The sequence below is a fragment of the Panicum virgatum genome, chromosome 6N (assembly GCF_016808335.1).
Source record: "Panicum virgatum strain AP13 chromosome 6N, P.virgatum_v5, whole genome shotgun sequence".
In the NCBI taxonomy this organism is placed as follows: Eukaryota; Viridiplantae; Streptophyta; class Magnoliopsida; order Poales; family Poaceae; genus Panicum; species Panicum virgatum.
Window position 1 is genome coordinate 44,840,516 of NC_053150.1, and position 13,752 is coordinate 44,854,267.

The window sequence follows — 13,752 nt, forward strand, 5'->3', positions numbered from 1 at the left end:
TGTATGTATATAATTTCTAATATTTCTTTTATCCATGTATGTATATAATATATTTTTTTGCTTTGCTCCATATACAAATACGAATTCTAGAAACGAGTACGAGTACGAATACACAAACCGCTGCGAGTACGACTACTAATACTAATTAATTGAAATTGAAAGGAAGAGAGAACAAATATAAAGCATCAAAAAGAAAAAAATCGTTTAGTCCCGGTTGGTGTTACCAACCGGTACTAAACTGCTCGGCCTAGCTGCTGGCGTGGCCAACAGTTTAGGACCGGGCCAGCTGACCGGTACTAAGTACGCGTGCACTTAGTACCAGAGGAGCGGTATCGATCAGCAAACCGTACAAACCGGGGTTCCGACCGTTACTGATGTGAAATTTTCTAGCCGTGATTGCACCAGTGTCGAGGGCGACATGGCGTGCAATAATTGATCATCAATCAATAATAAAGCAAGTGGCTGACATAGTACTATCTAACGAACCCCAACTACCTCTCTCTCTACTTTGTAATCTGTGATTTGCTACATCTATTGATGACAAGTTCAGGCTGCCTGCCGTAGTTCGCTTAAAAAAAACACGAATCGAGCCGACGGCATGGCCTCCGCCAACGATGCCGAGCTGCGCCGCCATGGCATCCGCCGGGTCGACCTCCGCGGGGTCAAGCCCGGCTCCCGGGGCTGGGAGGAAGCCCGCGCCGCGGTGGCCGCGTCCATGGAGGCGCTCGGCGCCGTCCTCGTCGTGCATGACGCTCTCGGCCCGGACCTCCGCCGGGCCCTGTTCGGCCGCGCGGTGCCGGAGTTCTTCGCGCTCCCGCCGGACGTCAAGCGGGGGCTTGTCTCCGGCCCCATCAACGGGTACATCGGGCCGAGGCCCTACGCGCCGACGTACGAGAGCGTGCGCGCCTGGGAGACCACAAACGGCGGCGGCGTCCGGAACGTCGGCGACCTCCTCTGGCCGCACGGCAGGAATCCTTCATTTTGGTACGAAATCTTCGTCAGCTTGCTGGTGTTTCCATCTTTGATTTGGTCACGTTTTTGCCCTGCATCGTGCAGCGACACGGTCTCGACGTTCGCGACGAACATGCTGGGCATCCAGAAAAGAGTGGGGGCGATGATCCTAGAGGGCCTGGGCGTCGGCCAGGGGAGCGTCGTCTCCCACCTCGACTCGCTCAACTACAGCGTCCGGGTGTCGCGCTACGGGGCGTCGGAGGCAGCAGCCGCCACCGGCTACGGCAAGCTCATGGCGTCGCACAGGGACTGCACCGTGCTGTCCGTGGTCGTGCAGCACGACGTCGAGGGCCTCGAGTTGCAGGCCAAGGACGGGAGCTGGCTCGCGGTGGCCCCCGAGCCGGACACCGTCGCCGTCATCGCCGGCGAGCTGCTCGCGGTAAGTGCACGCGCCGTGGGTGCACGGCCGGCCCGCACGACGGCACAGGAGACGGTTGGTGATTTTTTTTTCCTCTCGTTGCGCGCGCACGTGCAGGTCGTGACGAACGGGAGGGTGCCGGCGTGCGTGCACCGCGTCAGCGCGCCGGGCGGCCGCGAGCGGCTGTCGGCGCAGTTCGTGTCCACTCCCAAGGACGGCCACACGGTGCGGCCGCTGGACGAGCTCGTCGACGGCCACCACCCGCCGCTGTACAACCCCTGCGACTTCGACGGGTACGTCCACTTCCGGTTCGTCGGGGATGGGCGCAAGTTAAGCGACCCGTTGGAGGCCTTCTGCGGAGTGGCCAAGGACGAATGAGCGATGGAATTCGTGGTCAATGCTAGCTCCACGGTTAAATCCATGCCAACTACTCCCTCCGCTATCTCCATTCTAAAATATAAAATATTTTGGTTTGTGCTACGTGAGACTATTCCAAGTTTTATCAAGTTTATAGAAATAATAATAATATTTTGTATTTCAGAGATAAGAATAATTAGATCTATTATGAAATATGTTTGTATAGTTTACTTATTTGATGTGGTAGCTACTGGTATTCTTCTCTACAAATTTGATCAAACTTAGACTATTTGACTTATGATAAACAAAATACCTTACATTTCAGGATAGAGGGACTATATATTTATCGCTGCAATATACTGGCAATTTGCACGTAGCTTCGTTATAGGAGTCTGCATGTTTGTTACAGCTCATATGCATGTTTCTTCCTGTGAGACGAGCCATGTGGCTCAAAATTCTTATTCTGGGCAGGTGCGCGGAGTAGTAACCAACGGACAAGTGACCCAAAAACTTGCTTGTACGAGGTGACGACTCTTGCATCTATTCGCGTCCTCTCTCTTCTTGATCTGTTTGGCCACTCCAATCCCTTCTCTGTTTCAACTCTCTCCGGAAATGGTTGGTGTCGCTGCCAACGAGGCAGAGGCGGATGCAGAAATTGAAAGTAGGGAGCTCATCTCTCTTCTCATTTGTTCAATCCCCCTCCCCCCTCCCTCTTCATGTTTCTCTTTTTTCTCTTCCTCTCCCTCCTTACTCCCTCTAATTTCCTTGGAGTCCTTTGGGTAGGGGGGCTTGAGATCCCCACGCTGGCTCCGCCGCTGCAATGAGGCATTGTTGCTACATATAGATAAGAAAAATGCGGGATCAAGATTGTTAGGGTTAACCGATGCTTGACTTAAGAGTATTTATGCATGTGTTAAAAGTTTTCAATATTCAAATAGAATGATTCAAACATATAGTCTCAATGTTTTGAATGTCGAAATTTTCCATAGAAATTGAGAAGTTTCGGTATCTAAGAAATAATGTTTCGCAAGCTAATTTTTTTGGGTGCATAATCTAAAGTTTATATTTGGAGTAAAAGATTCTCAATCTTTTACTTAGAGACAAGATGTCCAAGCTTTTCATAAAGTATTGGATCTAAGAGTATAAAGTATTGAACTGTGAGGACAAAGTATTGGATATAAGAGTACCAGTCCAAATTAAGCTAGTATAAACTTCAAGCTTTTGAAATGTAAAGTTTGGAATTACAAAATTTTGAATCTATGAGTAAAATGCTTCAATTGTGATAGTAGTAAGTACGTGATTATTTAGAATGAGAAGTTTTTGATATAGTACTTCGATGTTTGAAATATGTTATTAGAAACTTTGCATATTTGTAGTGAAAGCTCAGAGTTTTTTATGTAATTTTTCTGACTACTGACTTCAAAGATCCTAAATTCATAGTGTGAACTTATTGAATTTGGAGTTCATAATTTTTTTATTTCAGAAGTTTATTTTTTGAATAAATTGTGCACAAGTTTTTCATGTAGTGTAAATTTTTTTAAGTATCCATGTATAAAGTTTTCATTTATAAAATTTGTTAAACCCGTGTGGGTATAATAATCATTAGCTAAAACAAAAAAATTAATGAAAAGCACAATAATCTAAATGAAGTGAACAGGAAAATATGCTACTCATTCTGTCATATAATATAGCTACTTCTAAAGTTTTCAAATAAACTAAGGATCGAGAGTAAAAGCTTATATTACCCCCTTCTATTGTTACCATATTAAGAGAATATTTATGGGCCTTGCGCTGCTGCCATTTAATTTGTCTCAGAAGCACCCAGCTGATCCTAGCACACATTGATTTCTAAACGAGCGCAAGTGAATCGGAAGCATATAGTTTGAACCTTTACATCATATTATTTATTTCTCGTACTTAAGAACTTCGGTTCAATAGAAAAATAAAATAATTATTAGTACAAATTGATTATATGTGAATATAAAAGTGCAAATAATTGTACACAATATAGCATATAAAGTTTTGAAACTTGTCAGATAAAAATAATTATAACAAATAAAATTTGTTCTTCATGAACAAAAATTGAAAAGTCATGTGAAACAAGAAATAAAAAAAACTTGTTCCATTGGAACATATGTGTATAGATATTGTGTGGAGTAAGAACTCATATCGGTTGTGGATCCGATGCACGCACAGGCGATTTTTGCTTCCTGCGCGCCAAATCCCCCTCCAAGCACCATTGAAATACCCCCCCCCCCCCCCCCCCAATCCCCCTCGACCAACCCTAGCAGCACGAGAAGCGATCGGTAGCAGCGGTGCAGGAGCTGCTCAAGGCGGAGGCGCAACAGGAGCAGAGGGGCAGAGGGCCAAGGCGGCGGCGCAGAAGTGGAAGGCCAAGGGGTGTTGCTGCGGTTCCGGAGCAGAAGACAAAGGCCACGGGAGAGGCTACGGCAGCGCCGTGCTTGCTTGTGCTGGCCAATGGCTCCGGCTTCTCTGCGCCTCCGTGCTTGCTTGTGCTGGCCAATGCCTCCGGTTCCTCTGCGCATGCTTGCTTGTGCTTGCTTGAGTATTTGTGCGTGGCTCTGCTATGCCATTTAAAATCAACTCATACCATCATATGTTTGTGTCTCTGTGATTTGTGTCCCTGTTTTATTTACTAATTGAGCTATGTGATGTTTGTTTGTGCTATGAGCTAGCTAATATAAACTTTTTGTTACTGTCAATTGTAAATTAGAATGGATTGTGCTAATTTTTTTGGTCAATATTGCTCGTACAAACCACTGGACAAAGCTTTGATTAGGTTGTTGTTTATTTTAGAGGCTTAATCATATTCAATTAATTTGTCATTCGATTAGGTTGATGTTTGTTTTAGAGGCTTAAACAGATGATGCTATTCAATTGATTGTCCTCTCCATCTTACTTTGTTTCTCTAGGATTGCAAGCCAACTGATTGCGTTGTTTTTGTGTTTTGAACTCGTGATCTATGCTTACTTTGGAATATTTATTAGCACCGCAGATGCTTCTCTAAAAGACTCATGCGGATTATTTGAATATATCATGCATTCTCTCATGTAAGCACTAAAATAGCTACAAATATCAAATAATGTACTAGATCATCATGATTTATGTGTCAAATGATGAATTAAATATCTTGCAGACAACTAAATAAACACCAACATTCTAACTGTTAGACAAGCTGTCTTTTTAACTGTCTATATGTGATAAGAAAACAATAATTGTCTAAACTGTTGTATTTGCTCTAACTGCAGCAAGTTGCCTGCCCATTTTTCGATGGCGATGGCCGATCATTTCGAATCAAACGAGAAAAGGAAAAACTGCCATACCTCAAGGATATGTGGGCCGCTAAAACCACCATGGGCTGCAAAACCGAGGAAAGCTGGCTTCTGCGACGCGGTAGCTAGCGGTATCGCGTGCCTCTCTCGGTGACACGCATGAGTGGTAGTGGAGTCATGTCACAAAGAACATCGTGGTCCGGTTCACACGCGTATCTCCAGAGAAAATATATAAAAGAGAGATTTGAAGTAAATAAATTTGTAAATCAAATTCAGATCGGACCATTAAATTTGTTACGATGATATCTTCAAAATAGCATCCCAGTTGACTATATTTAAATAACTTTTAACGTGGAGCATTTCTCCTGAAGGGAATAATTTTATTATGAAGTTGGAACAATTGTTTCCCGCTTGAAAATAGAATTGTAAAGCTGGAACAATTTTATTGTGAAGATGGAACAATTGTTCCGATTTAAAATAAAATAGCAAAACTGGAACAATTTTATTGTGAAGTTAGAACAATTGTTGCCGATTTAAAATAAAATTGCAAATTTGGAACAATGTTCCCGATTTAAAATAAAATTATTTCAACTTAAATTTCTTCGAATGTACTAGTCAAGTATAGTCTTTCTTTTGCTCCTCAATCCATCGGTAACCTGCTGCGGTTTCTTGCTTTACCCGCTGCGCACCTCACGTCGGATCTACCAACCCAAGCGCTCTGCGAAGTCACCGGATGGCGTGATTGGACGAGTTCCAAGCGGCGAAGGGAATCTACCATGATTAGGAGCACCCTAATTAGAGGACTAAACCGTCCTCAAGACATAAAATATGTGTTAAGTAATCAGGTCCATGAAAGTCTACAGTCTCTTTCCGATTCAAAGGAAAGGAAATGACTCAAAGAGACTCAATTAGCACTCGGTCCACGGCCTGACTCCACAGTGCAGCCCATTCGAAAACCCCTCGAACCCGCGGAGCGATCTCCACCTCGCTCGATGTCTTCGACAGCACCCTGCATCTCCGCCTCGCTCGAGGATAGTGAGCCTACCCTCGAAAGAGCGGATCAACTCCGTCTCGCTCGAGGCCACCCCTCGGCAGAAGAAACTAGTGACCCATCTGCTCATCCACCCGTCGTACGGAGGCATTAAATACCAACAACTCCACCGCAACACCCGGATCAGACGGCGTCAGACCACCACTCCGTACAGTGGCTGTGATCGGAGACCCGTCCGCCAACTCCGGACACTGCTCCGCCATCCCCGGTGCTGTGGCAACACTGTGGGAACCTGCGGCGCTCAGTCTCCACCTGCCCGGCACTGTTATCACCACTGTACTGCCAACTCCCTGTACTTCCCTCGTACTCTCCCCACCGCGGAACCCTCAATCGGCATGGGCACAACCCTCGAATGCGGCCCGAGCCTTGACCGAAGCAAGACTCCCGCCTGCAGAACCCTCGAGGCGTCGCCACATCGAGCACGGAGGACGGTACCATTCACAGCAACCACCACGACGCCCACTGGAGCCGCAAGGACGCCGGCGCAATCTCCGCAAGGCTAAGGACGACGCTTAGGACAACCGCACGCCCGACGCCATGATCTCCAGTGCCCCACAGTGTACTTTCTACATTAGTTGTTCACTGTGCGCTCCCGATTCGGGGAGAGACAGCGATTTCTTCCCCCTCCCATGCATGTACACCGCCCCTCTTTGTGTCCATAAAAGGGGGAGGCAGGCTCTGTCTTCTTCATTCTCTCTCTGGCCTCCACACTCTCATACGACCAACTACTTAGTTTCGTCCGCTCGATCTGCTGATATTGGCACTTGCCTCAATCATCTAGCAGAGACTTGGGAGTTTCCCTCCCTCTCTCGTCTTGCTTGTGCCCTTACTACAAGCACCCCCGGTGTAAAATAGTACAGTGCGCTCGCACTCCTTTGCTGGACGTACGGCCCCGTGACCGGAACCAAAATAAACCTGTGCGTTTTTGTGTTACCTCTTGCATTAACCATCTGGACCGCCGGGTTAGAAACCGGACACATCCGGAGCGGGAGTTGAACCCGGAGGCCGGAGCACGGCGCGGGGCGGCAGGGCACCACATGGGTCATGGCTTGTTGCGCCGCGCGCCCTCCCGTCCGGCCGCCCTGCCCCATGTTTGTGCTCCCGTCATCCTGCTGTTTCTCTTGCGCGTCCCAGGCCCGGATTTCAGGCACCGGATCATGTGGGGCGGGGGGCGCCGCGGGGCTCGGAGACGGGGGCTGGGGCTGGCCGAGAGTGAGAGATCACAATCACAGACGAGGTCGAGGATGCGATGCTGCTGATGGGACTGACGGGCCCCTGCACGCGCGCGTGCTGCCGTTTGATCCGTCCAAGCGTGTACCCTGTTCCCAATCGGCAACAGAATCCCTGCACTGAACTGCCGGGGGGAGCACGCAGGGACGGCAGACGAATCCGGGCCGGACAGAGCGACGCGAACGGTCAAAAGCGGCGAGCACGCGCGCTGCACACGCTCGCACGCACGCATGGCGCACCGGGTCCTTGACACCGAAGTCAAGCAAACGCCGTGTTTAGTTGCGCGTTGTAAAGTTTTTGAAAAGATATATTTCTACATTTGAAGTACTAAACATAGACTAATTATAAAAATAATTACATAACTCGTATGTAAATCACGAGACGAATCTAACGAGACTAAGTAATCCATCATTAGAGGTTATTTACTGTAGCATTTTAGCATCTAATTACAGCCTAATTAGGTTCATTAGATTCGTCTCGCCATTTACAGACAGCAGTCGCAATGTGTTTTTTATTTCGTCTAGATTTAAGTCTCCATGCAAGTTTCGGAAAAAAATTTGGAATTTTGATTTTTGTAACTAAACACAGCCAAAGTCTAGCCAGACTCGGGACTACAAGCACGAATGCACGGCCGTCCGGTCGAGCTTACGGCGGCCGAAGGTTCCAAAAGGGGCGAGATGACAGCGACACAAAGGTCTTTCCTCTTCTTTCTTTCGAACAAACAACAGGAAGGTCTTTTTCTTCTCCGCTCGTGAGAGGCGGAAACAATGCCCGACCCACGTATTCCCCGTTGCAGCCGGCGATGCTTTTACCACTAGCACCAGCAGCGTTCATGGAAAACAATGCGTAGAAAGGAAAAAAAAAGGTGCCTCATTGCGTGGACTTGGATGGAGGAAATGCATTTTAGTTTCTTCTCACGCTATCCGTTTCACTATTTGTGTTCGTGTGATTGGACTCGGTGCGTGGAAATAAGAGCAACTCTAGCCCAAGTCCCTACTCTAAATTTTGAGAATTCAGGGAGAAAATAAACTCTACCAGGCTCCCTAAATGGTCTTCCATTTTAGATAGGCTCTCAAATTAGCACCCAAACCCCTAAGAATAGGAGCCTCCCACGGCGGCCGGCCTGCTCGCGCTCTCGTGGCGCCGGTGGCGCATGCAGAGGGTCGCTGGGGGCTCACCGTCGTCGCCCACGGTCACCGGCGGCCGCTGCAGCACTGAGGCCACCTCCCATCTCGCCCTCTCTCAAGAACTTCCTCCTCAGCATCGTCTCCGGCGGGGTCGTGCTCGTCGCCATCCTTGGCGCCGTCGTCGCTAGGGCTGGAAACGAGCCGAGCCGAGCCAGGCTCGGCTCGGCTCGGCTCGCCGCGACTCAATCATCCAGCGAGGCGAGCCTGGCTCGGCTCGGCTCGTTATCGGCTCGCGAGCCGGCTCGAGCCGACTCGCGAGCCACAGCTAGTTATTGCATATTTGCATCACAGTTCACAGATTCACAGATCACATACAAAAGTGCAACCACATCAAGATTTTAACAGTACCACATAAAGATTTTAACAGTACCATATCAAGATTTTAACAGTACCATAGCCACTACAAGGTAAAATGAAGAGAAAATATTTTAAATTACATGACAATTGACAAGTGGTCCATAGGTAGCTCAGCTCGCGAGCCAGAGCGAGCTGGCTCGGCTCGGCTCGGTATTTTAGCGAGCCGAGAAAAGAGGCTCGGCTCGGCTCGTTCCAAGCTCGCGAGCCGCTCTGAGCCGAGCCGAGCGGCTCCGAGCCCGAGCCGGCTCGCGAGCCGCGAGCTTTTTTTCCGGCCCTAGTCGTCACCGTCTCCAACTTCGACCCCGTCAAGCGGGGCTGAGCTCCACCACAAGCACGGCTGCGCCATGGCTGTGCGTTCGGCTGCATGTCCTCCGCGGACTCCGGCCAGGCCAGGCCCGCCCCTGCCGCCACCCTGGTCTCGCCATCGAAGCCGCCGCCAGCCGCGCCCGCGGTCACGCCGGCCAAGCCCCCGCCGACGGCCACGCCCCCGGCCGAGGCGCCCGCGACGCTGCCACCCGCTGCGACCCCGCCCGTGGCCGAGGCCCCCGCGACGCTGCCGCCGGCCGAGGCGTCGTCCAAGGGCAAGAACAAGCACAAGAGGAGGAAGAAGCAGCACCGCAGCCGCTGAGCCCGCCGGCTCGCGAAGGGAAAAGGAGGAGGTTGAGCAGGAGAAGGACTTGCTGCGGCAGAGGTCCGGCAGCGCGGCGGCGGCGTTGAACGACCTGTATAAGAGCGAGCGGATGGTTTGTTTCCTGACAGGTGGGACCTGTTGATTTGCAGTCCGAGAATTGAGAGGTCCGCTGGAGTTGGGCTCAATTTTTAGCCCTCATATTATGCAGGCCGGCTTGCAAATGGGAAAATAGGGACTCTGTTTTTGGAGTCCGGCTGGAGATGCTCTAACAGGTCTTTTCGGCTGCGAGGATAGGATTCGTGCCATCGCCGTATCGACTAAGCGCAGGAGATGCTTGAAGCGTCAGAGATAATGCGGTCAGCTTATTCGCAGTGGGATTACGATCATAGCGTGTCAGGTTTTTTGCCGGAGTGGCTGCCGGTTTTCTCCGATCTTTTTTACTGCTGGCTGAAGCAACGGGGGGCACTGGACTCACGTGTTCTCGTACTAACCAAGCAACTCCCTACGGTATTGTCGCAATGTAAGCATTCTGCTCTTTGTCAGCCACAGACACACAATACTTAATTCATAAACTTTACTCTGAAGAATCTATGCATAAACAAACTTTGCTATCGAGGTCGTAGGAGGATCGAATCGTTCCTGAAATAAAACAAGGCACTGTCAAGTGGTGCCATGGTGGGCGCTGGAAGTACAGAACCCAAGCCCAAAACGGACGCTGTCGAGATCCCGAGCGACCAAACCGGGTGCACGGGCAGCAACTTGTTTTTATTATCTCGTTTTCCGTCAGAGTTCTTCGGTGCACGCGATCCTGCGACCACACCGCCGCCGTCAGAAACAGCAGGGCACGGCCAGCCCGGGCACCGGGGTTGCCGGTCGCGGAGGCCGGGACGGCGCGGTGGACCCCGGAAAAGCAGAGGCGAAGGCGCCGAGGCCCACGGTTTCCGCGGCCACGGAACGTGCGGCCACCCGAGCGGCGCATGCCATGCCAAGCTTTATAATCCCGAGCCGCGGGGGCGTGCGGTGCGGTGGCGCTGCGGCCTCTCAAAATTTCCAAAGCCCCGACACCTCTTGATCTCAAGAGCACACATCACATACTCTCTCTCTGTCACTCACTCGCGACTCGATCGCCGTCGGTGTCAGACTGGTCGTTCCGGGCGCGCGCGCGGGGGGCGGCGGGAGGGCGACGACTCGATCCTACAAAACCGTGCTGGTCCCCATGGCCGTGGCGTTCCCGGCGCACGTCATGGCGCTGAGCAAGGTGCAGCGGCTGTACGACGCCTGCGACGTGGTGTTCGCGTCGCCGGCGGCGGGGCCCCCCACGCTCGGCGAGATCAGGTGGCTGCAGAAGATCCTCGGTGAGCCGCTGAGCCCCCATCCATCTTGTTCGTATCTTGCCCGTGTTCGTGTTCGCCGGCCGGCAACTTACGGTGCTGGGATTCCGTGCGCTTAGATGGCGTGGAGGCAGCGGACGTCGGGATCGACGACGGGGAGAATCCGGCGCCGTTGTCGTCGTCGTCGGACGACGAGCTGAGCCCCAAGGGCGCCCGGCTCCTGTCGGCGCGGGCGTTCACGCGCATCACCTACGTGCACATCCACCAGTGCGAAGATTTCTCGGTACGCGCGCGTGGTCCGGCACGGTTGGGCAGTTGGCCAGCGAAATCAGCGGACGGTGCTGATGGTTTGGGGGCGAGTTGTGCTGGCTGCGTGCTTACTGACCATGGGCGCGCTGGTTTTCTCTTCTGGTGGCAGATGGGCGTGTTCTGCTTCCCGGCGGGCGCGACGCTGCCGCTGCACGACCACCCGGAGATGGTGGTGCTGAGCAAGCTCCTGTACGGCTCCGTGCGCGTGCGCTCGTACGACTGGGTCGCCGCGCCGCCGTGCTCCGCCGCAAGAAAATGTGCGCTTCCGATCCTTCTTTCTTCCCCGGCCATCGCGCACTGGTCGCGTTCGTCTTTCGTGGCGCCGCTTGGGCTAACGCGACGGCGTGCCGCTGCAGGTGGGCTGGCCAGGGTGGTGGCCGCGGACGAGGTGCGGCGCGCGCCGTGCGAGGCGTCGGTGCTGTTCCCGCGGAGCGGCGGCAACCTGCACGCGTTCACGGCCGTGACGCCGTGTGCGATCCTCGACGTGCTCACGCCGCCCTACTCGGAGGAGCGCGGCCGCCCGTCCACCTACTTCAGCGACGTCCCCATCCCGTCTCTCCCAGGTGCACTGCCTGCTTCAGTTTGCATTGCAAATGCGAAGCATCCGACCAATCGACCATTGGTGACTTTACTCTCTGACAGACTGACACGGTGCCTCCTACGATGTTCATGTTCAGGTTTTGCGTTCTTGGAGGAGACGGATCTGCCGGAGGATTTCAGCGTCGCTGGGGCGCCGTACCTTGGGCCTGAGCTGACGGTCGATATGGATGATTACGATGACGATTACGATGCCTACGACGAGTAGCTAGATGCAGATGCTAGCTATAGAGATAGCTAGGCACACAGGCTCGCTGTACATGCCATGTTTGTATAGTACTACAGAGTTTTCAGAGTAAAGTTTCACTGCTGGAGTGCTTGCTGGTTCGTAGTCTAGCACACAAGTTTCACATTCCAACAACCGTGTAAAAAAAAAGGACGTTTCGTTTCCTTTCGCCTAGTTAAAACTTGGTGCGTGGAACAACAGCCCCCCTTCCGGAAATGAGAAGAAGCAACAGCAAGTGGCCAATAGAATATATGTCCATCAATGGAAAGTGGGCAACACAAGTACACACACCATGCCCGAAACGGGCCGAGCAGGCCACCCCACGGACAGCAACTTGTTTTAGTTTTTGTCAGAAACGGTGGTGCCCGCGACCCTGCGAACGCACCGCCGTCAGAAAACAGCACGGCTGGCGTGACCCCAGCGCCAGGGTTGCGGAGGCCCACGGTTTCCGCGGCCCCGCCGGAAGGTGCAGCCCCCAGCCGCCGCGCATGCCTTGCCATGCCATGCCGAGCTTGCCTTTATGTATCCGAATTTCCAAAGCTGGACACCTCGCATCGCAGGTTGAAAGAGGAAAAGAATTCAGGGCCCGTCTTCGTCTCGCCGGCCGGCGCCACCTTCAAACCGGTCACCGTCGTGCTCGTGCGTACGTCGGAGCGTGCGCGGGCGACGACTTTATATAGCGTGTGCGTTCCGGGCTTCCTGCAGTGGCGACGTGGCGCTCAGCAAGGTGCAGCGGCTACGCGACGTGGTCTTCGTCGCCGGCGCGGCGGCGCCCACGCTCGGGGATGTCAGGGGCTACAACTTTAGTACTTGACTAACTTGCTACCTAAGGAAAATATCTTGGCATGCTGAATAGTATTAGATTAGTACTAGACTAATTAGAAATAATATAAAAATAAATAAGATTATAGTTAATATAATTATCTAACTCATATTCTCTTTCATCTATTAAATTTTCTAACATATACTCTAAAATATATTTACCATTATCCAGTTGCAATAGATTTCATTTTACATCATACATTCATGTATGTTTGATATATATTTATTTGAACGAATTGTCATTTTTTATCTCTTCCATCATACATGAATACATGGTGACACATATCATGAGTAGTATTTTTATATAAACAATAGCATAAATAATATAATAATAATGATAGAAATAGTTATCTAGAATTTTATATTGTGTATTTTAATACTTTGTTATACTTATATAATTTAGATTCAGAGTTATTTAGGGGTTACTTTAACTTTTAGTAGTAATATAATTAGATAATTTATATGCAAATTTAGAAGGTTATTTATATTATTTTAATAATAACATAGATAGGTAATTTATACAAAAATTAGGGGTTATTTTAGATTTTTTTGTAATGGCAGAGGTGGGTAATTTAGATAAATATTTAGGGGGTTACTTTAGTCTATGTTCATAATGTTAAAGGTGGGTAATTTATTAGAAAAAATAACAGATCCAATGACTATTATGATTAGAGTTGTTGGATTGATGGTCAGATATTTATATTTCTGATTATTGTGAGAATTTTTAAATTTTCTCTATTTTTTTAGAGTGTCTACCTAGGATTCTAGGTGGCTTTACGTGAAGCTTCAAAAGGAGTCTCCGATTAGTAATCATAAGACGTCAGTTAATCTAGAGTTTGAACATATCTATCGTTATAATCTTACTATTATTAATTGGAGATTTCTTTTGAAACTTCCACGTGTAGCCACTTGGAGATTCCTTTTGAAACTTTCACGTGTAGCCACCTTGGGATCCTCATTGGACACTCTAAAAAATAGAGAAATTCTAGAAA

At 50.1% G+C, this 13,752-nt stretch overlaps 2 protein-coding genes across 5 annotated transcripts; both read left to right on the forward strand.

Annotated features, from left to right (window-relative positions):
* The first annotated feature begins 498 nt into the window (after window positions 1-498).
* Window positions 499-5,332, forward strand: LOC120680223 (probable 2-oxoglutarate-dependent dioxygenase AOP1.2). 4 transcript variants are annotated; one of them, XR_005677532.1, is made up of 4 exons: window positions 499-1,390; window positions 1,487-1,780; window positions 2,198-2,387; window positions 4,996-5,332. XR_005677532.1 is itself a non-coding variant. In XM_039961831.1 (3 exons), the coding sequence occupies exons 1-2, from the start codon at window positions 599-601 to the stop codon at window positions 1,745-1,747; spliced, it is 1,053 nt and encodes a 350-aa protein (XP_039817765.1). In that variant the 5' UTR covers window positions 499-598; the 3' UTR covers window positions 1,748-1,780; window positions 2,198-3,964. The 4 variants fall into 4 exon arrangements, 3 of the variants coding, with proteins under 3 accessions (XP_039817765.1, XP_039817766.1, XP_039817764.1); XM_039961831.1 differs by lacking the exon at window positions 4,996-5,332 and having other exon boundaries at window positions 2,198-3,964; XM_039961832.1 differs by lacking the exons at window positions 2,198-2,387; window positions 4,996-5,332 and having other exon boundaries at window positions 499-984; window positions 1,057-1,390; window positions 1,487-2,050.
* A 5,191-nt stretch (window positions 5,333-10,523) lies between these two features.
* LOC120679846 (plant cysteine oxidase 3-like) lies at window positions 10,524-12,056 on the forward strand. The gene is made up of 5 exons (XM_039961513.1): window positions 10,524-10,830; window positions 10,926-11,089; window positions 11,225-11,372; window positions 11,472-11,678; window positions 11,793-12,056. The coding sequence occupies exons 1-5, from the start codon at window positions 10,692-10,694 to the stop codon at window positions 11,918-11,920; spliced, it is 786 nt and encodes a 261-aa protein (XP_039817447.1). The 5' UTR covers window positions 10,524-10,691; the 3' UTR covers window positions 11,921-12,056.
* Window positions 12,057-13,752: the final 1,696 nt, after the last annotated feature.